At 37.3% G+C, this 25,610-nt stretch overlaps 2 protein-coding genes across 2 annotated transcripts in view; one reads left to right on the top strand and one right to left on the bottom strand.

Annotated features, from left to right (window-relative positions):
* Positions 1-7,541, bottom strand: part of LOC129266582 (zonadhesin-like) — a 32,658-nt gene extending 25,117 nt beyond the window's left edge. Inside the window, exons 1-4 of the mRNA XM_064104054.1 lie at positions 7,385-7,541; positions 4,868-4,899; positions 2,749-2,958; positions 861-989 (exon numbers count right to left, since the gene is read on the bottom strand). Of these exons, the coding sequence (XP_063960124.1) occupies positions 861-989; positions 2,749-2,958; positions 4,868-4,899; positions 7,385-7,437 (424 nt within the window). The 5' untranslated portion in view covers positions 7,438-7,541. The remainder of the gene's footprint in view (positions 1-860; positions 990-2,748; positions 2,959-4,867; positions 4,900-7,384) is intronic.
* A 7,061-nt stretch (positions 7,542-14,602) lies between these two features.
* LOC129266935 (large ribosomal subunit protein mL41-like) lies at positions 14,603-24,187 on the top strand. Its single transcript, XM_064104053.1, has 4 exons — positions 14,603-14,787; positions 17,914-17,949; positions 19,711-19,775; positions 20,991-24,187. The coding sequence occupies exons 1-4, from the start codon at positions 14,688-14,690 to the stop codon at positions 21,156-21,158; spliced, it is 369 nt and encodes a 122-aa protein (XP_063960123.1). The 5' UTR covers positions 14,603-14,687; the 3' UTR covers positions 21,159-24,187.
* Positions 24,188-25,610: the final 1,423 nt, after the last annotated feature.

Here is a 25,610-nt window from a genome sequence, read left to right as displayed (position 1 = left end):
GGGGATGTTTGTACAGGCCATCCCCCCCCCCCCTCCTCGAAAAGTGGGGGGGATATATCCCCCCCCCCCCCCGGGATTTACGCCAGTGATAGAATCAATCATTACCACATTAGACGTGTTGAGAAATTCTGATTTTTTTTTCGGACGCGGGCGCTTTACGGTGACAAATTTGCCGATCTTTCGTCAATATATTCACGAATGCTGAACTCATCCTAAAGGAACTTACGCCAAAGTGTAATTTTAGGTCAAGTTAATTGAATGTCAGATTTTAAGGATATTGGCCAGTTTTTTAAATAATGACCGTCCGCGAAGTAAAAATGGACAGACGCGAAGTTTGGACTCACTCTTCAATCCTCGACATGGGGCTACCGCCTCACCAACGAAACCGCGACTCCAGACAGTTTATTTCCAATTCGTCTAATGCCAATTCGTCCAATTGCCAACTCGTCTACTACCATTTGGTCTATCATCAGTTCGTCTACTCACCACATGGTCTACTTTCATTTAGTCTACTGCCATTCCGTCTAATAACCAGTTGGTCCAGTAGCCATTTAGTCCATGTACCATTTGGTCTAATTAAACTGACTGGTTATTAGACGAAATGGTAATAGACGAATTAGTGATTTCACAAAGTGATGATTTGACCAAATGGTTATTGGACCAAATGGTTGTTAGACGAAACGTTGATGGGCGGAATGGCACTAGACTAAATGAAGGTGAGTGGACGAGTTGGCAGTGGACGAATTGGCAATTTACCCTCCAGACCAATCAAATTGCGTTATTATCAGTGGCACGCCATCGGTCGCTTTGGAGTCGTTTCGCTGGTGTGACTGGAAATGATATGCTGGTTTATAGCCTACCTGATACGAACGTGGTATGGGCGAAGAAGCGAATTCCTGGGTTTTGACTTTCTTGGTCGGCAGTGTATCGCACCGTTAACCCTGCTCCTGACGACACCATGTTCCCTGACGAGCTGCTTAAGAGCATCCCTTTGTATGAAAGAAAATCGCAGATAATTATTATAATTCGTCTGTCCATTCATTATCGTTTTTCACTTTCCACACATTTACTGTAATACAATGGTGATATAGGTCTACTTTATTAAGGCCAGCCACCCCAAAACCAACATTAACACACCCAAAATAAATTGTGAGATTTTCACTGAGCTTGAAAAAGCACATGCTAAGCTTTCAAATGATATATAACTTGTCAAAAGTGATGAACAAAAAAAAATAACCTTCACGAGTTCTTTCTGGAATGCAAAAAACAGTAATAATCGACAGCTTAAAAAAAAAATGAGGAGAAAACAAAGTTTAAAGCTTAGTGTCCACTCAGGCATTGAATGTCCACAATGTACAATCTCAGCAAAACTTCTAATTGTGACAAGAAATTCTTGTATCTTATCTTTCATTCAACTTTACAACTTCATATTTTGATAGTGTGAAGAAATATTACTCTTTAAGATAAGACAGTTTTCTAGTTCTTGCTTTTTGAAGACCAAATTGCTACTTTGCCTAATTAGAGTCTACCGAAAACCTTCCCTGGTGGGTGTTTCATAAAGCTGTTCGTAAAGTTACGCACAACTTTACGCACGACTGGAACATGATCTTAGGTCCTAACTCAATTACATAGGGATATATCACTTGGCATGAGAAAGGGTTATCTGATTTAATACCATGATCATAATGATTTTTTCCCAAATAAGTGACCTACCATCCCCAAACCAAAAATAAGTCACCTGGTGGGTGTTTCATAAAGCTGTTCGTAAGATACGAATGACTTTACGCACAACTGGTAACCCTTTCTCATGCCAAGTGATATATCCCTAAGTCATTGAGTTAGGACCTAAGATCAGGTTCCAGTCGTGCGTAAAGTTGCGTAAAGTTGTGCGTAACTTTACGAACAGCTTTATGAAACACCCACCAGGGAAGGTTTTCGGTGGTTCCATGACATTTGCTCCGGCGACAATTGCTCTGATGGAAAATATGAACGTTAAGCCAAACATAAAACCTAACCTCCAAAACTAAATCAATCCTAATCTTTACATTCTTCTGAACTAAAAACTCTAATTCACTTCTATCTCTAACCCTCTGCCCTCTGAGATATCAAGACAGGAGCAAATGTCGCAGGAGTAAATGTCGTGTCACCAGATAGGAGCCAAACGTCCTCAACAACTCAAAACCTGCCATGATCCTCACCCATAATGCAACATTCTGAGCAATTAAGAGCTTTTTCACACGTGAACCTTGAATCATCATTGTAATGATATTTGCAATTCGCATTTACATGTAGAATCATCGGATCTTTCACACAGAAAATTCGTTCGGAAATTTGAGTCAAACTTAACTGGAATTCACCTCCAGAGTAGAATTTGAATTCGTGATTGTGATTAGTGTTCGTGATTCTAGTTTTCACTGGAAATCATCATTTAAATTACGATTTTTTTTTAACCGTGTGAAAGGGCGGGTAGTCTTGTAATATATGCCCACTTAAATGACAACATGGTAATTCAGTAGGTCCGATACTCAATACATGCATACGGTAGTAATTATTAATCAAGTAGCAAAACAAGTAGGTTCCTCAAAAAATTTACTTTCTGTATCCAAATTTAATCAAAATTATGGACTAATTTTATTCTCTGTATTTTCAGTAATTATCTCAAAGAATATATATTTTTTTAAGAATATAGCTATTAATTGTAACAGACGGCCAGTGATAAGCCACACACAGTCCGAACCCTAAACTCACCTCGAATACTAGACACGAGATACTGGTCATCGGTCGACGTCCCGTGGTCGTAGACGGCGATCTCTTCGTGTTCATCTGTCTGCATGAATAAGATATTAAGCTTGACGTGCCGCCCTGGAGGGGCGGTCACCTGCCACACACACTCCATTAGGTTTGTTGTATGCAGAGGGACGATCAACTGGTTACCGAAACCGTTGCATTGAGGCAAAGCTGTTCGGATATCATGCACAGAAAAACAATTAGTATGGACATTGGACTCACAATCGCAAGGTTGTGAGTTCGAATCCCCACTCTGCCATTGTCTTCACTTTGATTCTTTTTAAGGCCCGAGAGTAATATATGTCGTCTATAAGGTCAGCCACTATGACTGATTAACCTAAGACGTAAAATGTTTCCAAAGTGATTTGTTATACACCAGTTAAGTTTTGCGTTTACCAGCAAAATGCTGTCCTGCCGAGTTCCTACGGGAGTTATCATAAACAGCATACAGAAACATAATGGAAATAGCGAGCTTTCGCATCGCCACCCAGAACGTATTGAAAATGTCCATCAAAACACAGTGAACAGCTGAGAGCCGGTCTTTGCCGAAAATTGGTTAACTGGAACAGTAGTTTCGTCATAAGTTTCGGACCTGATGAAAAAAAAATGGAAATGTGTCGTGTCCAAAGTCCAGGACGAAACTGCAATTTTGTTTGCCAAAATGTGTCGTTTGTCCGAATTCCAGGTCGATTTAAACTGCTAGTTTGATTTACCAATTTTCGACAAAGACTTCTTGGTTGCTCTTTGTCATGAAGAAAATTTTATAATAAATTTTCTATGTTCTGCGTCGTGGAGCAAAAACTGCACAATTATGAAGATTTTGATGACCAAAGTGTGACGTCACGATGTCATTCATGACAACGAACCAGCTGGTTCTAAACTGAGTCGCAGCTGCACGATCGTCTATACACATTTATATTTGCAAAATGGTGATGTGTTTTGTCCCGGGTGGGTGTTTCATAAAGCTGTTCGTAAGTTAAGAGCGACTTTAAGAACAACTGGTGAACCTATCTTACGCGCGTAACCATCGCCAATGAATATACCATTTACCACAATAAAGGATCACCAGTCGTTCTTAAAGTCGCCCTTAACTTACGAACAGCTTTATGAAACGGCCCCCTGGTTGTTACCATCATTCTGAGAGTCATAACAGGGCGCCGTTTCATAAAGCTGTTCGTAACTTAAGAGCAACTTTAAGAACGACTGGTGATGGTTTATTGTGGTAAATGTTATAATAAATTGGCGATGGTTTAGCGGGTAAGAAAGGATCGCCAATCGCTCCTAACTTACGAACAGCTTCATAAAACGGCCCCCGGGTTCATTTGTTTAGAACCAGGTCGACATGACACCATGGCAACTGACGTCATCGCTTCGGTGCTCTATGATCATGATGATGATGTTGATCGATGGTAGTGAAAGTAACGTGGCAAATTAAGGGGAGGATACTGATGATGATGATAATGAAAGTGATGGTAATGATACTAATGTTAGTGAAAGTATAGTTATTGAATGTTTATTCCATCACGAAATACGAATTTTTGCTCATTTATACCAGGAAATCAGGCAAACTTATCAAAATCATCAATGTTGGCTGTTTTCAATCACGTTGGCCAATCGTTTCAGTTTCGGTTTTGACTAGCAATTGTCCGATCGACCCCAACGTAAAGTTAATTTGAACAAAAGTCAATCAAGTATATCACTGAAACTGTCATTCAAATTGGATATAATATTCAACCTATAAATGCAACAGAGCTAATCTGGTCCTTAACCACATTCCTCTCAGTGTGGGACGAGGGACCAGTCAGTTTAGAGTGGGATTTAGATCTTTCGAGAGTGCTTTATAGCTCCTTCTGGAGTGAAGAGTATATAGTTTTAGACATTTTCACTCCAAAAAGAGGTAAATCCACTCTCAAAAGATGTAAATCCCACTCCAAAACGACTGGTCCCTCGTACCACTCTTAGAGGAGTGTGATTAGGAGCCAGATTAGCTCTTTTTGCATTTACAATATAGTATCTCTAGGTTGTGTGATCATACATACGTTAAAATGATTAAATTTCAATATAATAAATTATTACTTACCATTAGCTGTTCCCTGTGCTACAACTAGAAAACTGTAATGAGTGTAGTAAAATAGAAAATTACTCAGATATAAATAGAGAATATGTTGGTAAAATTGTTCTTGACTTTTCACACAAGTTTATGGAACACAATTTTATGGGGACCGTTTTCACAATGGATAGACAATGATTTTTTTTTTGAGATTTTAATTTTGCTTGGAAATTATAGATATATATATATATATATATTTAACAAGTTCACACCTAGTTACCAATAATGCATATAGCATTTCCATTTATTTGAATACAGGATAAAAGAGCACTGTCTATTAAATGCCGTGCTCATGGGCATAGCTGCCGCGGCCGGGGATCGAACCCCCCGACTTTGATGTCGATGTTTATCCGATACTCTAAAATATATTGGGTAAAAGTGCTTCATGAAGGTAATTATGTGTCCAACCAAAATTGGGCATTTCTTTTCATCCAGTGTTATGAAAATTGTGCACATTCTAAAGTAATAGCTGCTTATTATTTAACCTTACAGGACAATATGCTTCCCGCATTGGGTAAGATACTGCCCAAAATTCGTTGGACACATAATTACCCTCGTGGTGGTAACAAAAATCACCCAATGTTTTTTTTTACAGTAGACAGTTACCACATTTATCGTGCTTCTCATTAGCCAATCATATTCAAGGAAAGTTATAAGAGCCGACAACTTGTCAGACAAGAAAATGTTCATTAAACGCCCTCTTAGGGGAGTGTTTCATCAACCTTTTATCCGAAAAGTTTTCAGGTTTGACAATTCTTTGATTTGATAGGCCAAGAAGTACTGACACTATAGTTGTACATGACAAGTATTGCAGTGTATGACGTCAGACACGTCCTTCATCAAACTTTTTCCCGGTGTCTCACAATTCTCAATTTATCGTTCATTTTGATACTCGTAAGTGTCACATAGGTATATGTGGAGCGTTTTGGCCCAGTGGATTAGTCTCCGGACTTTGAAACAGAGGGTCGTGGGTTCGAATCCCAGCCATGGCGTAATTTCCTTCAGCAAGAAACTGATCCACAATGTGCTGCACTCAACCCAGGTGAGGTAAATGGGTACCGGTAGGAAGTATTTCCTTAAAAAGCTGTGTGCGCTGTGAACGCCTAGCTTAGCCGGGTAATATAGGAGCGCCTTGAGCACCTAACAAGGTGGATATGTGCGCAATATAAATACCCTAAATTATATAAGTTTATAGCATCGTTTGATTAACGTAACTTATAAGTAGCCCTATAAAAAGCACACTGACCTGTCTTCTTTCAATGGACATGAGGCATTAATTTCATTTCTAGCTTGTAAGAAATTTTGAACGAAAACAATCGCATGTGCCCAGACCTGGATCCTACCCTTTTTCACGCCTGTATGCAATAGTAGTTGCATTATTTAAAAATGTTTATAAGAATAGCATAAAATTTAAACCAATGAACATTATAGGGAGAAAACAAGAACTGATCGAAATTAATTGTGATCTGAATAACATTGAACAATTAATTAATATTAACATCAAATTAACATTAATTATTCAATTAACTAATTAATTCATTAATTAGCATTAACATTAAATTATTAAATAATTAATTGCGGCAACATTTTCATTCTGCTTTATAAATGTATGTATTAATTTAATGAGTTTTATTCCGGGTTTTTTTTGGTCAAATAATCTGCTTATAATGATAATCCTTCTCCTGCAAACCATAAATGTTAAATTTTCTTTGTTGGTAGTAGATCATACTTGTTTAGAATGACTTTTTTATTATTATTTTTTTTCTCTTTATGATTAATACAAAAATCAATTACCAATATATTGTGTTTGTTACGTAATGAAAATTATATTGTATATACGAATGTTATGAATGCAGAAGAAAAAAAATCAAATCAAATCAAATCAAATCTAGATCCAGTAAAAGCATGAAAAGGAAAGGCTAAGAGGAAAGAAAGGAACAATTACTGTGTCTGCAGCGATACAATGCTCTAAATATATAGGTACACCAATTTCAATTTAGTTCAATTTATTTACATTCTTAATAAAAAATATATATGAAAAACATACATAAAATACATAAGTAAAACATAGTCTCAACATAAAAAAAAAAATATTTATGAGAATGAGAGGCAAACAAAAATGAGCAGATATCCTTATTGAACGTTGACCCAACATCTGAGACAAAAATATATGAATATTAAAAAAAAAACAGATAACATAAATGAAAACAAATTTTAACACGTACATTCAAAATAGCGTAATTATACTGTCTCGTAAGCAAATTAAGAATACAAACTTAAAATAACGTTGGAATGAATTGAGGGTTCGGCATGTTTTAAAAGAATACGGTAAATTATTCCAAAGAATAGGTCCTTGAAAAAAAATCAAAGCTGGCATCACGAAAGTATTATACAAAATTATACTTTGAAGGTATAGTAGCGAAATTAGTAAGCTAAGAAACATTTTCAATTCTATTGTTACCAAGAGTGCGGACAGAGAAATCTCACCTTTTATTTCCGAAGATTAAAGATAAGAAAAGAAGATGGAGGTTGCCCGCCATGGCTTCTCTTCCCGTTTACTCGAACTTTGAAATTACTTTGCCTGTCGAAAACCAACCCGTCCTCGTTTCGAATTCCGTTGCCTGTTGCTAGCTAGTGCTGGAACTTTACGATTGCTTCCTAAATAGCACAAGTGACAAAAACCTCCAACGGCGCACTGATTTAAGTGAAAAGTGAAAAGTCGGTCCTCAAGAAGCCAGTTCGGAGTTCCATTCTGCGCATGATCAGAAAGTCATTTATACTAAACTGACATGGCGGTTTAATATCTAATGAGATAAGCAGTAGTCATTTCAATTATAGTTTTTGTTACAAATCTCTTATCTCTTGCCATTTTCTATCTTGTAACTTCGTGCTCCCCCCGTTATTCTATCTATCTATTTGTCTATCTATCTATCTGTTTTTTTTTTTTTATACCTACTTTTTTTCCTTCAACATATCCATTATTCATCTGTAAATAGTTTTTAACCACATATGTATCCTTGGATAACCTTAGTACAACCTATTTCTTTTTTTTTTGTATTATCAACCAGTTTAGCTAGAATCAAGTTTTGCTTTAAACATATAATGTATTGTTTCAATACTGAGGGACCGTATAACAAGCCTGGCTTCCAAAGGTCTCCTCGTCTTCCTTGTCTTTACATTACTTTCCTTTAATTATCGATATTTGTTGCTTTTAAACGTCTTCGACATATGCGTTAGCATATAATATTGTACTTGTATCTTGTTATTTGTTACTTTTTCAAGGAAGATCAATAAAGTTCATTCAAAGTTCATTCATTCATCAACTTTGATGTTTTGATTATTCATATATTCTTTTGAATTGGGTTTTTCATTAGATCCACAAAAAAACAACAACAATGCGTTAATAAGAGACTGGTATTTAACAGTTTACCAAGTAGGGGGTCTACATTGCACAACATGCTATAATATGCATTCAAAGTAGAAATGCAAAAAAAAACCTTCATAGAGTGTTCATTGTGTGCTATTTTACCGCCCTTTCACAAGGTAAGAAAATCGTAATTTGAATGATGATTCCAGTGAAAAATAAGGCTAATGACGATTTTTATTTTTGCATGTATGAAACCAAACTAGTATCACGAACGCTAATCACAACCACGAATCCGAATTCTACTCCGGAAGTGAATTCCAGTTTAGTTTCACTTAAATTACGGTACGAATTTTACTTGTGAAAGGCTTGACCTCCAAAACATCATTTTTGGGGGGGGGCGGAGCTAACGTGTCCTTTCAAGCACTTCCGGAGATAAAACAATTGTCATGCACTCATCTTAGATTGTATTTGCGATGCAGTGCTTTGATTGACAAGTCACCAAGGACACATACCGCATTCACTCGGGAATTTGAAATCAAATTACAGTTTTCGAGTGAGCGTGTGAAAAGGTCCGATGATTCTGAAGACGAATTGCAATTATCAATACAATGATGATTCAAGATTCACGTGTGAAAAAGCCCTATCACCTGGTCCATGCAATTTCTGCACCCTGCTATGTAAGGCATGCTTACGTAATACCTTGCTTTGAAATATGCCTATCATAATCATGAAAGGTCATTTGACCGAAATTGCCCATGAGGTAACTCCGGACTGGTCTATTCCTTGTCAAGATGGTGCAGCTCCCTGAGCGCAAGGGTTCAGGGCGGAGGCGGGCCGCGCCTCCTCCCCCTTCAGTTTCATCATCCTCACGACACATGCCCTGTTTTTTTAGTAGGCTTTTGAATTCTTAGATCTGAGAAATTCGTTATTTTTAGGTTTAATCAACTAGGTTTACAAAGATGTAAAAATATTGCAGGCTACCAAGATAACCCCCCCCCCCGCGCCCTTGAAAAGGAACTGATACAAGGGCTCCGTAACACAAAGGTTTGCGAATACTCGTTAATTTAAAAGAACGGTTCTGATTAGCTCCTTATCAGTTTACTGAGCAGAATGCGAATGCAACGACGATCTTGATATGCCATTTCATTAAAGCAATTAATTGCTAATACCTTGGTCACATTTGCTCTACGGCGGCCATACGGCGAGTTGAAAACAGCCGTTTTAACATTTTTGTACCAGCTGCATATAGGTGGTTTGAATTGAAATTAACAAAACGGCTGTTTTCGACTCGCCGTACGGCCGCCGTAGAGCAAATGTGACCAAGGTATAACCTTCGTGTTACGTGGCCCAGAATTGTCTTCTTCAATAGTGTCGTGTGCAAAAAAAGTATCATCGGCAACTAGTATCGTGTGCAAACAACTTTACCTTCGTCTGCACTTCTAACGGCGTTTTTTTTTTTTGTATTTCTTTGTCTACATTTTTTAATCTCTTAATCCCTGCAATGCATGTCACATTGCAGTGTATACCGAATATGCTGCAATTCGACTTTTTTATGTAAAACATTCAATTTCAATTCCTTGCGTCAAAGTAAAGCAAAATTTGACAATCATTTCATTCTCTTCAGCCTCAGACACTCAGATAGGAAATATAGTGCATGTTTCCCTTGGGACCACTGTAATTTATAAGGTGGACACCATTTTCGTACATGGAAGTTTAAAATGGACCATAACAACGACGCGGAAGTTACCTATTGTAATGATTATAAATAACCCAATAATGCAATAATTACCATATTTACCGTTAAGCACCGAGGGTGCTTTTTTAATTTACTGAACATTATTTATATTTCTGCAGCTTTTGCAATGGTAATGTTTATTTATATTTCCAGTACACCTCTATTTCCTTTGATTATTTTTTTTTTTGGGGGGGGCCTTACCCATTTTCCTATGCATTTCTACTTTTCATTGTGCAAAAATTATTTTTTTTCAGCAGATCAGGACATAATATTTCGAAATTTGTATCATATTTCACCCTTTTTCTTTTAATTTTCTTTCTTTTTCGTTATTTTCTTAATCGTGATTTTTTTCGGGGGGGGGGGGACATGGACCCCTAGCCCCCCATCCGTAGTGCGATTTATCATGGGTTAAATTTCAATTTGTCATACATAATGATATATACAAATTAAGCGATTGGCCCCACGATCTATTGGATGATTAATGAAACGGGAACCGGGGGGTGTTTCACAAAAATTTCAGTGTGTCTTGGGCTCTGTTAAATCGTTCTGTGCAAGACTTGCGTGCGACATGCGGGTAACTACTTTTGATAAATCTTTTTGAAACACCACCCCCCCCCCCGGGTGCTTTATGTTGGACAGTTTTAAACCTGCGAGTGAAGCCATCGAAGAAATCAAGCAATCAAATTTTCATGTTAATAAGGTTCTGAACTCAAGCGGCAAGATAAATTCCTCTAATTAAAACATGCCATGATCGAACTACAGTTGAAAATATTCCATGAAATAGAGTAATTCAGGTAATTCAATGATAACGAGGAGAAATAATACAAAAAGTGAAATTACATTATCATGCGATGTTCATGATGTAAGGTAGATTGAACTTAAACTTGTATTAATGAAAATATATAAAATGTTAGTATTAAAAAAGCTTGGGCGGTGTCCAGCGCCCCACCCGCGAATCAGTATGCCTTTACTGTCTAAGCGCATTTAATGTCATAAACGGGGCCGCGGAAACGGGGAAGGGGGCGGGCAGGTTGGACTTAGCCCCCCCCCCCCCCCTTGTTTCTAAAACCGTGTACAAAAACGTAAAATGACCATCCGGGCAGCGTTTCATGAAAGGACTTGTCGGACGTTTTATCTGACAAGTCCCATTTGATCCGACAGTTACTATAGTAACAGTGCCTCTCAGCCAATCAGAATCAAGGAAAGATGTCAGATCTGACAACTTGTCAGACAAAAATGTTGATGAAACGGTCCCCAGAACTGATTGTGATTTCTTGTATGGACAGCCCACCCGTCCCCCACTTTAAAAACCGTTCCGCGGCCCCTGAACTACTGTAATATAGTGGAAGGGTGATTTTTTTCCAAGGATAGGTTAAGTCGAAGTTTTAGAATAACATAAGCCCTGCTAAAAGTCTCAATCTATCACAGCACTACCTAAAACGGCCGCTACCTTCATGAATTAAAAAATAAATAAAAATAATTACCCTTATCCCCGAATTGACGCCATGCCTATTATAAAGAGTAACACTGATAATTATGGGAATACTCGTGTAGTATGTGTACATCCGTATAGGATGCAATACAATCCGCTCTTAAATGAGTCGAATGTTGATTTGAAGTGGATATCCGGCATTGAAACCGAGTAACGATCCGATTCAAGAGGGAGAAAATACAGGTACCGGGATTCACGTTTCCACTCGTTTCGTTTTTTTGTTTATTCCCTTTCTGGTAAACAAAAACTTGAATGGCTTTCAAACCAACCTTGGCCGTTTATTGGCAGGTCTTGAACTGTTGCTCACGACAATAATGGTTTCCTGCGTTCATGTTTTATTTATTTATTTATTTTCTCCATGGGGGCCTATATTTTTTTTATTGAATTTTGATTAAAATTGTTTATTATGTAATACAGTTTTTCTTTGCTGATTTTTTTTTACGCAGAAATGAACTAAGTGCACATATTTCGTAAAGTGTTCAAGAATAGCTAACTCCTTTTATTCATTCCGTTTTCAAGGTCATCGGCTATTTAGATGGGCCTAATACTCATTATAGTATCATCATAGTAAATTTAAACAAGATCTATCAAATTCTGATTTATGTACACATGTACTCTCTTAAAAGAAAATGTTCCTCTCTTTCCACGGGAAAGGGAGGGGGGGGGTCAGCGCTGTGGGACAAGGATCGTCCTTTGACAGATTTTGCTGAGCTCAGTTGCAAAAGGGGTTTTTCAACAAATTTGATTTTTTTTTTTTTTTTTTTTTGGGGGGGGGGTCTCAATATATACTAGAATTTGAGTAGCTCTAAAGATGATACCAAAGAAACGTTGAATTTCCCATCAAATAGGTGAACACATGAAATAGCAAAGAAAAGGCCTCTTTTCTCAAAAGGTGTTAGGTCCATTTCAGTTTGGTTGCAAAAGGGATTAGATTCACAAAGAATTTTTGTTGGAAAATAATATTTTTTAAAAATATAAAGACAGGTACATTTCTTAAGCCAATTTTATGTTCACATTGTAGGGTATCATGAAAATTTAGTTTCGCCTAAGAATATAGCAATATGGGAGAATAAAAAAAATGATTTTCTTGTAGTGGACCTAACCCCTTTTGCAACCAAACTATTCTGAAGGGCTCCTTAATTTTGTGAAAAGGGGTGGGATCCATTTTTCATAAACTGTATTGTTTTCTGTCTCAATTCTATAGATTTTTAGTCGCTCTGATGATACCAAAGAAAATTTGAAAGTCACATTAAAACTTGAATAAAAGTGGCAAAAGAGATTGGATTAATTTCAGTTTGCTTGCAAAAGGGGTTAGGTCCACAATTATAATTGTTAAAAAAATATATATATTTAAAAAATTGAAGAAAGGTAGATTTCTTTTATACCCAATTTTATGTTCACATGATAGGGTAGAACATCGTGACAATTTTAAAGAATATTACAACAAATGAAAGCAAAAAACATGATTTTTCTCGAATCTCGAGATGGTCCAAAGTGGACCTTTTGCAACCAAACTCTTCATTTATAGTGCGTCATGTCTAACAAAGATGTCAAACTTGGCGCCGTTGAGCAGTTATGAGAGAGAGGTGAAGGGTATATTGTGGAGAGGGGAAAAAATAAAGAGAGAATTATCAATATGATAAATAATGCTGATTTCCACAGGGCACCTACAAAGAAGGTCTAATTTTGTTTTCAATATCAAAACACTCTAAATTAAAGAATTGTTGGCCTATACGATTATATGTTCAGCTTGATACATACCGCATACATTCGTAATTCCGAAGCTTCGTTATTCCGAAGGTTCGTATTTCCGAAGGTTCGTATTTCCGAAGGTTTGTTATTCCGAAGGTTCGTTAGTCCGAAAACGAAATGAGGTTCGTAATTCCGAAGGTTCGTTAATCCGAAAAATAAATGAGGTTCGTAATTCCGAAGGTTCGTTAGTCCGAAAACTAAATGATTAACTAACCTTATTTCGTTTTAATTCGGACTAACGAACCTTCGGAACAACGAACCTTATTTCGTTTTCGGATTAACGAACCTTCGGAACATCGAACCTTATTTCGTTTTCGGATTATCGAACCTTCGGAAAAATGAACCTTCGGAATAACGCCACAAATGTTCGGATTAACGAACCCTTTTACGTTTTCGGATTAACGAACATCGAGGTATAGGCAATTTACGTGTTTCGGAATTACGAACCTTCGGAATAAAGAACCTTCGGAATTACGAAGTGTAACCGATACATACAAGCTTTACAATCGACCTTGCAATCCCCTTTGTCTCTCAATTATCGAAAGGTTTTCAAATTTGCCTCTCACTCGCCAGGCAAACTCTTTTTATTTACCACTGAAGGGAAACATCATCTGCTATAAAGATGTTTTTATTGGTCCAAAACTATAAATTTATTTCACAAGTGATATAAAACAATCTAATTCAATAGGCCTACACACAAAATAATGTCATGGCTGTACGCAAAAAAAAATTATCAGGGGGGGGGGGCAATTAAGACGCATGATAAAAAAAATCGGAAAAACTTGAAAGTGAGGGAATAATTAGTGACTGAGCTTTTGCTAAAGCGACAGTGGATAATTTTGTGAAAACTTTCATTAAAATAAGTTGCCCCCTGCCCCCCCCCCCCCCCCCCATTGCGTACGGCCATGAATACAAGTTCAAAAGAATTAAGACTTAAAAATGTTTATATCTGAATGGCTACCCAAAGATGGATACTAGATTTTTCATTTATCAATGAAGTTAACTGCTGTAGGCCTACTGATTGGGAAATATTGATATTTTTGTATTGGCCTACTAGAACAGTCAGGAGCCGCGGAATCGGAGCTAGGTGGGGTCTGGGGCTTCAATCCTTACACATTCATTAGGTGTTTACAAAAACGTAAAATGACCATCTGATAGCTGGCCTTCTCTTCTTTAATTCAACTTATTGTACTGTCTTTGTTGATCTTTATAGGCCTACATGTTCTTAAATTGTGATATAATAACTATGGAAAATGATGATCTCCATGGTATTTTTTGCATTCGACGAGTCCGATTGCTTTGGGGTTCGAATTTAGCCTGGGTGATGTGTATAGACCTCTGAGTTTACTGCGCTTGCGCGCAATGACATAAGTTATGCCCCACGTACCGAAAATTGTGTCGGCTCCTTCATCAACTCATATCGTGGGAAGTTTTCGACATAAAAATGCCAGTTTTAAGAAATTTACTTCGTGGTTTTACTAGAGGGGCCAACAGACACAAGGAGATGACGAGTAAACGCGGAAATAAGAATTTCCATCCCAACAGTAAGAACGAAACTGTATTTTTTCACATTTCTTCAAAACTCAAAAAATTCAAATCCAAATTCCAATTTCAAAAATTCAAGTACGGTAGGGTGTCTGAAGCCACACTGAAAAGTGTCAGCATAAAACAGGCTGATTTAGGGGGAAATATGGCACATTTTTTGGGGGAAGTTCAGGCTACTAGAAAAATGTGATCTGAATTGATTATTAACTTGTGTTTACTTTGGCATGTGTGTATGGAAAGAGAAAATTCAGGGGCTTCTTTTAAGTTTTGACAGTAAGGACAAGTTTATATGATCATTTTAAATAAGGATTTTAGAGATAAATTGCAAACCCTTATTTTTGTGTGTGTTGAGATTGCCATTTCTCCATGCATTTTCTATGGGAAAATGAAATTTCTGTTTTGCACAATTTTTTCACTTTGTCGCAATTTTTCATTGTGATCTGGTTTCCAAATCTTTATAAAAATCATACCATCAGATAGGCCCTAGAGCATAAAAAATCCTATTGGACTCTTTATGGACAAGTTTTTGGCAATAAATTTATAACAGCTCTCGGAAGCTAAAAATTTGGATTTGTGTGTGTCCATTTCTTAACTAGGTACACAGTCTATGGCAGAGAAATGCTGAAAATTGACCTAATTTCATTCTTTTTTGCAGCCAATAATTTGATTTTTTTCAAAAATGTTACAAAATTTCTGTCAGTCTGAAGGTCATTTCTCTTCAAATTCACAAAGAAAATATGATATTTTCTTGAAATAAGAAAAATAATTTTTTGCTCCAGACACCCTATTTCAAGTTTCAACTCGGGTTTCAACTAGGTATCAGGATCTATAACTTTAACTTTAATAAGCATGTCGAGACAAAAACAGACAAGAATCGGCTTTGAATGATTTTTTTATAGAAAGGCAGACAAGTCGAGAAAAATATTGTTGACAATTTTGACGGGCGCCTCTCCACGCCCCCGAGAAAAGAAAAAAAAGAAAGGGGAAAGGAGAAAAAAAAAGGGAAGAAGGGTATATTGTTTTTTCTATCTTCTTTGTGTCAAAAGAATAAAAACCTAAATGAGACGAGGAGGCGTAGACCTCTAACGTTAGATCTACTCCTTTTTCTTCATGCATGTCGTACAAATTTTTTCTTCCGCGCAGGAAAAAATATCAAAATTGCTTTCCCAAATTTGTTTCCCCTCACCTTTTCTCTACTCGGTAAATTCTTGCCAGAAAGTATAAACTATTACATGGGTGTAAAGAGTATGAAATGTGTTATTTTTTTAAAATTGCATTGTCACAAAACTTCGGCTCTTCTGTTTGGAGCGGGTAAACATGACCAGTCCCTAAAATGCTAAATGCTATTTCTCCCGCTTTTCAGCAAGCAATTTTTGTCAAAGTATCTAAAGGGGGAGGCATTAATTCGTGCCGTGCTCTATGCAAAAAAGTATGTACGATATGACACTTCATTCTATATCGCTGCACATCCATCTCCCCTCTTGTTTTGCGCCATTGATTTCAAATTCTGAATATCATTGAAATTTCTTAATCATACAAAAGGAAGCGAGAAATGAGCGAAATTACAAATTTTTTTCTTCCAAAATAGATCAAAGAGGTTTCTGTGCTTTTAAACTCTTTGTTCTTCGTAATTGAGTTAGAGGCCTATAATCCAAGAAATAATATAGCAGGTTGAAATTAAAGTTTCCTAGAAATTTGTAAAATTCAGAGCTTCAACGCCATTCGCGGGAAGGAATATTTCCTCCCTGCATATACCCGCACTCTGTTTTGCGAGTTAAAGAAATTTATGTCGCTAAAGCTTTTACAAACAAATCTGATGTGATAAAAATAGGCATTTTTTTCTGTTCTCAATTTTTATAAAAGGTTTCGTGTGGTAAGGTGAATTTATTAAATTATTTCAAAATCTTCCCATTTTTCGGGCACCCATAATTTCTTCCAAAAACATTTTTTTTCATCACAGCAAGTCAATTGAAATTGAGTTCATAAGGGTACTAGAGACGCAAGAGACGTCTTCTTTTTATTTGAATTCGATAAGATATCAAAAACTTCTTGCTTCGCGCGGGAGGGGTTAAGAGGAATTATTTCAAATTCCTCATCTTTTCCCACTTTTGGGCGCCTATTTTTTTTCCAAAAACATTTTTTTTCATCACAGCAGGTCAATTGAATTTGAGTTGATAAGGGTGTTAGAGACGCCTTCTTTTGATTTGAATTTGAGATATCAAAAACTCCCTGCACCCTCCCCCCTAGGGAGTGCGCTCTGTAAGTGTTGGCACCACGCTTCACATGCACTTACTGCCCCCTCCAAAGTTAAATCCTGGCTATGCGGTTTGGACAGTTTGCTAAGACTACATTGGCCTTAATAATTCTTATTGTGTAATATTATCACCTCTCTAAGTCTAACGTTAAGATTAAAGTTAAGTGAAAACGTTAAGCTTCTTGGCCGCCTACCCAGGAGGCTCCTATAATTAAAGTGATTCCACTGGCACTGACGTGCTTATTGTATTGTTTTTGTAGGAACTGCATTGCTGCAAGAAAATTTGCAGATGACGACATGGTTATTATAGGCATGCTTCCATATTGGCTTTTGAGTTTTATCATAGTGGAAATCAATTTTGTTATATCATGAGCTGATCAGTCTGCCGGATCATCAAAATGCTGCATTGTTCGATTGTCTGGCTGGCTATCAATCCAATGATTGTGCAATTTTTCAAATGAAATAAAACTTTACGGTTTAGGGTCAATATTTAATATCTTTCTACATCTCCGTTTAAGGCGAATTTCTTTGTCTTTTTTCAATGTTCGCAATGTGCCTTAACGCCCTCTACCTTCGACTTAACGTCTAAATGTGTATTATGACGGAGTAAACCCATTCATAGACTTCGCCCGTTTGTAGGATGTATGCATATATATATATATATATATGCAGGGATAATGGAAAAGCCATGCTCTTATAAATAATAAGATTTGAAATAAATATTGTTTAATTATTGTACTTTTATTACGTTTGATTGAAGGTTCTGTAAATATTTGACTTTTTTGTATTTTGGGGGGGATTTTGTTGATGGAAAATAAAGAAAAAATCTATACCTAAATCTTTTCATTCTTCCCCATTTTCCTACCCACAGCCTCTCGCATACAGCCCACTGGATATGGTGTCAGAAGTAAGTAAAGAAACTATATAGGTTGAAATGTTTGGAAATACATGAGGGTAATAGACAATCTTAAAGCAGATACGAACCAATAACGCCATCTCGAGTCCTCAACTACTCCTACCTGGCCAGTTTCCTGATCCATAATGCCAGTATAGTCTAGTGATATAGACCCACTTGAATGATAATATGCTAATTAACTACTCAATACATTTATACCGCAATAATATGTTACCAAGTAGCAAAGCAATTACTTTTCCTCTCAAAACATTTTAGTTTCTCTATACAAATACATTTATCGGTCAATTCATTCTCTGTAGTATGAGTAGATATCTGAAAACGTATATTTTAAGACTATGTATTTCACACAGTCAATGAGAGACCACACACGGTTCACTCCCCCTTTAATCCTCATCACATCCCAAATCACCCCTAGAAATAAAGGGCACTTTAAAGGTTTTGTAGTGAATGGCTCTGAAAGAGACTTTAATATGAGAAGCAGACCCGATGATTAAAAAAAAAACTTAGCAGTAAACATAATTAACTCTTGAATATATGTCAGGAATTCCAAAGTTTGTGGCCTAGTTAAACATAGGCAATGGTTTAACTCTCTCTGCTAAAATCATGAGCACGGTAGCAAGAGACGTCGGATAGGTCTACCCGTGTATGTTGTTTGCATTGTTTACAAATACATGAATATTATGTTCTTTCTCCATGTTTTAATGGTAAAAAATGTTCTAGTATTTATTCGCAGACAGTCGCAAATTATTCAAGTGTCAAATGAGCTCATTAAGTGAGCGTGTGATAATAATGATGATAAAAATAGGCATTTATATAGCGCCATCTATCTAGAAATAATGTATTCGGGGGCACATTGTTATTATCATTATTACCCCAGCTTTAGCTCGAGCAGCTCCTCAGCGCTCATGCATTCAAGGAATTAATCCTGCCCGGTACCAAATCACCTCACCTGGGTCGAGTGCAGCACAGTGTGGTTAATTTCTTGCTGAAGGAAAATACGCCATGGCTAGGATTTGAAAGACAAGAGTCAGAACCACTACACCACGACGTACCCATGCGTGTACTTCATGGGCGTAAATCTGTGACGTCATGCTATTCAAGTGGGGAGGGGGGGGGGGCGGATGGAACGATTGATCACCCCCCCTCCCGAACAATATGTGTGACGCAAGGAATTATGCCAGTGATGTACTTCAGTTTTAGAGATTTTTGTCACAACTGGCTAACCATAATTAAACTACAACTGTAGACCAGAGTTTAAATTAAACCAAAGTACAGAAGGTACATGTAAATTGCCAGTTCGTCTACTGCCAACTCGTCCACTCACCACACGGTCTACGTTCATTTAGTCTAATGCCAATCCGTTCATCAACATTTCACCTAACGACCATTTGGTCCAATCATCACTTCGTCTAATCACCATTTTGTCTATTACCATTTCATCTCATAACCAGTTCTAATATCCGGTTCATTTTCATTCATTTTGCACAATTTAACACTTAGTCTAATTAGACCAAATGGTATATGGACTAAATGGCTATTGGACAGTATTTGGACCAACTGGTTATTAGACAGACGGAATGGCATTAGATGAAAGTAGACCAGGTGGCGAGTGGACGAATTAATGGTAGACCAAATGATAGTAGACGAGTTGGCAATTGGACAAATTGGCATCAGACGAATTGGAAATAAACCGTTCAGAATACAGGCTTATTTTCATGTTGGTTCTTTTTTTCTTTTTTTTCGTCTTAACAGCTACTTGGAGGAATGTAAAAGAAATGATTCCAGAGATTGTGGTGCCCAGTCTAGACGATTTCCCGGTAATAATGCTGAAAATCAACTTCATTTACTGTACATCATCATCATCACTGGTGTATCCAGCATCAACTATGACAAAGAAATGTATGGGCCCATGCACAAGCATACCGGTTATAGAGTCACTATTGTCCCCCAGAAAATGGGGCCCGTGAAATGCTTTGTAGAATCTGATGCTGGATACTGTTGCCTGATCATATTAATCACATTTCATAACAAAAATTGATTTTGTTAATTTTAAGAACTGTTCACCGCATGATTGAAAAATATTGATGAATAAGGTGGCAAATGGCACTCTGTGAAAGTGCAGCCGAAGTTAGCCTAGGATAAAATTATACCACTGCTATTAGAATAACAACCATTACTTTGAGAGAAAAAAAAGTCTGTTAGTAATTGAAACAGGTTGGCACAAAATTTCTGCCTTTGACTATAACGTAGGAAAATAGTCTTGTAAAAACGAAATCATCTGGTTATAGGTTTTTACAAAATACAGGGCGTAGATGAGTGTTTCATAATACTCTATTTTACTTACCCTACACTCAACTTTCTTCAAGACGGATGGTTTTTGTAAGTCATAATTAAACCTTTATGTTTGAAACATGTAATTTTTTATCGTATGGATGGTTATTATTTTTAATGAGAGGAACCATAGGATTAGTTATAAAACCTATACTATTGTACACATAATTTTTATTGGGTGTTAGTATAATTAATCATACTCTGTTCAAAATCCTAACTCCTAAATCCTAATAATAAGTCATTTCAATTTTCAGAGTAGCTGATATTGCCGAATGTGTGCATAAAATTACCCGCAAAAATAAATAGTGTCCCACCAAGTTTTACTTCTCAAGCATCATGATGTATCGCAGATTCACACCCGAGAATTTATTGTCAGTGTTATATACCAATGTGATGTCCATGTAATGGTGGTAAAACTTTGTATTTGTTTTGCAGCAGATCCATTAAACATCCCCAATTTCCAGCTGAATTACTATGATTGGACATCATCTTTAAATTGACACATCAAAACTCAACCCCATTAAAATGATATTCTCTGTGAAATGAAAATGCTGATACCACCATTACATGGACATCACACGATTTTGTTACCCCAACCCCATGGAATGACACATATACATACAGAAAGACTGTCCTTGTAACTATTTCACCAATAATTTTTCATGTTCATATTGCTTTCAATCCTGTTATTTTCCTTGCAGCTGAAGGCTTACGTGTCCTACAAGTGCCCGGACACACAGCAAGACCCTATCACCCCCCGCGACATCTTCGACAAGTGTGTAGCCCCAAGGGTGCTTGAAGATTTGGAGAGCGGTAAATACGATAGTGAAAAATTGTTGTCATCGCCGGCGAGCGAGGGCAAGTCATGACAGCCTGATAGCTGATGAATAGACATTTTAAGTTTATGCCTGGCTTGAAGGCTTGTAATCATAGAGAGAGTGGAGCTGTCTTTAAATCATTGTTCTTAGAGACATACCGTAATTACAGAGAGAAAAGAATAGGAATCGGAGCATTTGTATCGTTCACAAATTCTCCTGGGAGGACTGGCTGATACCTAGTCTGCAGGCACAGACCGGGATTGAAACTTTGATCAACAAGTGGGTCTTCAGACAAAGACTATCGCATATAAAAATTGCTGTTTCAATTCAGGCCTTCAGTCCACAAGGCATTATTACAGTCTTGCACATTCAGACCCTTAACTTGAGTGAAAGGTTTGCACAGCAGACTGGTTGATGCCCTTGCTTATACAGTTGTAATATCCAAAGAGGATTTAACTTTTGAATGAATATGCAATGACAGTCCCACATTTCGTTCTTCAGAATCTGTATGTGGTACATGTATTTATTCTTATTGATTCAAACTTTAAGGCCCCCTTTCCTGCGGTAAAATCCGTTTAGGTTTACTTTTTATTAAATGGCATTAAAAAAAAAACACCTTTTCTATAAGAAAACCCCCTTTATTACAAATGTATTAATATGGTATCAGAAAGCTTCAAGCGGAAATACTTTCTCTTGTTCCTTGGGACAGAATTAGAATGTTTACGGCCACTGGAGTTTGTTGTGGATGGACTTTGAACACAAGTTCCAGGGTTCAAACCCCACCGTGATGCTTATGTCCTTTGGAAAGACAGTATACAAATAGCAAATAAGCATGAGTGCGATGGTGAGAGATTTCGCATGAGGTGAAAGAAAGATGCTCTATATTCAACGAGGCGTTAGCCGAGTTGAATAGAGTGTTTCTTTCTTTCACCGAATGCGAAATCTCACACCATTGCACGAATACGAATATTCGCTATTTGTGTTGTACAACGCCTCGGAGTTTAGCGAAAATATGAAAAAACAAGAGTTTTTCCCTGGAGTAATCTATGAAAAGTGAGCAAAAAAATTGAAAGCGAAAACCAAAATCCCACAAGCACATGACCTTGGGCAGCATTGCGCATTTAGCCAGCAGGCTATACGCGCATTGCACTTTCATTTTTACTGAGCGCAGTGAATTAAATCGTATTGTGACATCACCAATGTTTGACATTCAGCCTCCCACTTGCTCGCGTACAACAAGCTAAGAACGCATTGTACAATGGTCCATAATTGATATTCTCAACCTCGGTCTAAATGGGTATCTGATGTTTTGAGCATTTTAAATGCTAGTTAATGTGGTTTATTATTCACTTGGTATACAAGCAGTTAGTCTATTTCTCAGTCTAATAACATGTGGGCTAAACCCATTTTGTCTGTTGTACAACGCCGACTTCTTAATAATAGCTTGTTGTATGTGAACAAATGGGAGGCTGAATGCAGTGGCGTACCTAGGATTTTCCAAAGGGGGGGGCAAATTCGTCCGCCAAAAGATTTGACAAAAAAAAAAGGTCTTCAACCACAAGTAAAGGACATTTCGCACCCGAAAAAAAATTGACAAGCAAAAAAAAAAAAAAAAGTTTTCAAGTTCAAGCCACTTGTGGCTCGTCAGGGGGGGGGGGGGGCAGGGATACGTCCTTTGCAGTCTGCCCCCCCCTAAGGTACGCTAGTGGCTGAATGTCAAACATTCATACCGTTGCACACATACCGTCCATAATGTACAGTTGCATGGTCAGGAACATGGTGACGTCACTATAAAAATTAGGATTCAATGCATTGCGCTTAGTAAATGCAGAATATGCGTAGGGCTTGCTGGCTAAATACGCATTGCTGCTGCAGATCAGTTGCGTGTTGAGGGATTTTGCTTTTCGCTTTTCTATAATTAATTTCATTGATTAACATAGGAAAAAGATGATTATTCTTTTTTCGCTAACTTCCGAGATGTTGTACAAGACAGACAGCGAATGTTCTTATTCATGCAATTGTGCGAGATTTGGCATTTGGTAAAAGAAAGAGACACTCTATTCAACTTGGCTATGCCTTGTTTCTGACGCCTTATGCAAATTCTCGCACCATCGCACTCGTGCCTATTCGCTATTTGTATACTATTAACTTGCACTTTGGTCATCACTTCAATACCCTCTTTTTCTTATTTCATTTAGTCTATTGCCCAGATTTTCTCATTTCCACTTTGATAATTTTGCATTTTATAAAATGAAAATTTGAATCATAAGTCGTGCTTCGAACCATATATAATAAGATACAAATACTGAATGTTTATGAGTGCAATGGACAGAATACATCATGAGGTGAAAGATGAAATGATCCATTCAACGAGGCGTAGCCGAGTTGAATGGACCATTCATTTCATCTTTCACCGAATGAAGTATTTTATCCATTGCACGAATGAAAAGAGTATTCATTACTGGATTTATATGACACCTACAAATGGATCCTTTGTCATATGAAATTTATGAATTTTGATGCAAAATATGCCCATGCAGTGCGAGCTTGGTCTGTCGATAGTCTTGTACGTACACCATGTGCGCTGCAAACACGAGTGTTTTTACTTGTGGTGCCTGCGGTCTCGATGCGCGGGTGCAATAGACAAGATCGTATGGATCCAAAAATTGCACGATGAATGGGTCCAAAATTGCACCTATGAGGACTTCATTGTAAAATGGGCGGAATGATCAATAACAAACAACCATTCAAATGATAAGGATCCATCTAGGTGTCATATAAATGGTGATAGCTCAACTTGGATATTAGACCAAATGGGTATAGCCTTACTGGATATTAGAATGGTTTATGGGCTAAATGGCAATTTGTCCGAGTTCAGAGACAAATAAAGTCATGCGGGAGAAGATAAATGTAGATAAGCAGACAAACTGAGTGTATTTTGTATCTTACCATTAATTTTGGTTGCTCAATGTGATGAGCGAGACGATGTCTAAGCACCATGAATGCATATCAGTATGTATACGTGTCCCATCTTGTTTATTTTTACTCGAGAGGGACAAATTAAATTCAAGAAACATGTATTTGTGTTCTTAACCTTGTGTTATTCTGTTTGTATGATTCGCAAGGGGGGAGGGGGTTACAGTGAAATTCTTTGTGATATTTATATACATTCGTAAAGCCTTTTTTGGTCTTGGGATAGATTAAAGAGGAAGTACACTTTAAATGGAATCAAATTGTCAAAAAAAAATTGTAAAGGTCTGACCTCCCCCCCCCCCTTTTTCATTCTTTATATACAAGGTCTGTGTTCTTGCGCTCTATTTATTTGAGAATCTGGTTTCGCTCCTGGAACCTAGAATTATCGATGGGACCACTTGGTCATAGAAGACGATGCCTTAACCTGTTGACTACTGATGACTGTACATCCTGTAGGCTTTGTACAGGGATCACCCGGTTCTAGGAGCCAATGGCCCGTAGTCTGAAGTCGGGTTTAACTTAAACTCAGGTTTAAAGTTGTGGTTTAAGTATGGATAGCAAAATGTTACATAAATCACTTACAGTAGAGATATCATATTTCAGCTCATTTGGCTCTCAAATCATTCATAATTGTCTAGGAAGTATACAAAGATGGTTGTCTTCACACTCGATGAATCAGGAAAGAGCACAGTAAACATATAAAGAAACATACAACTTAATACAAATTTTGACACTTTTGGCTTCCCATAATTTTAGCACAGAGTTAGACCATGGTCTAAGTTAAACCTGACTTCAGAATATGGGCCGATGGGTTAGGAGACCCCTCAAACTGTCTCACCAAGACTTACAGCAAATTGAACCCTGGCATCCTTTAATCTCATCTGTCCAGCTCTCCACTCTCCCCCTTGTCCTTCTCACTTCCCTCTTCACGTACTCCTTTCTTTCTATCCATCCATCCCTTCTGTCTTCCTTTCATTCCTCCTCAACTCTCTTATTCTCTCTTATGGAGCGTTGCAAGAAACTTGCGATCAATTGCAAGTTTATTTTTCGGTCTCTAAATCAATCATAACTTTTGAAATTAATAGCGAATTTGCGATTGATTGCTAATCTCCTAGAAACAAGGAGTGTAATCTGATTTGCTGCAGCTAAAATTGATCTATCTACTGTAAAATTTGAACAGAATAATTGCAATTGATTACAAATATTTCCTGCGACACCCCCTTCGAGTCTGAGCATTTAGTCATTTTTCACCCTTCTCCCTTTTTCCTCCTTTTCTCATCCTCTCCCTTTTCCTTTCCTCTTTACTGTCCCATTTGCTCTCGCTCACTCCATTTATGCCTATGTCTCTCTCCCTCTCTCTCTGTCCCTCTTTTTCTATTTCTGTGCCCCGTCTGAAAAAGAGTTGCGATTGGTCCGATCAACAACAACTATGAAAAGCCAACAACGTCAACATCTAAAATGCATGTTTATTCATGTTATTTTCTAGATAGGACGTATATATTCATGGATTCATCGTTTTCTTGACAATTA

The sequence above is a fragment of the Lytechinus pictus genome, chromosome 8 (assembly GCF_037042905.1).
Source record: "Lytechinus pictus isolate F3 Inbred chromosome 8, Lp3.0, whole genome shotgun sequence".
NCBI lineage: Eukaryota > Metazoa > Echinodermata > Echinoidea > Temnopleuroida > Toxopneustidae > Lytechinus > Lytechinus pictus.
The sequence above is the reverse complement of the archived record's forward strand: the minus strand, read 5'-3'. Positions and strand labels throughout refer to the sequence as shown.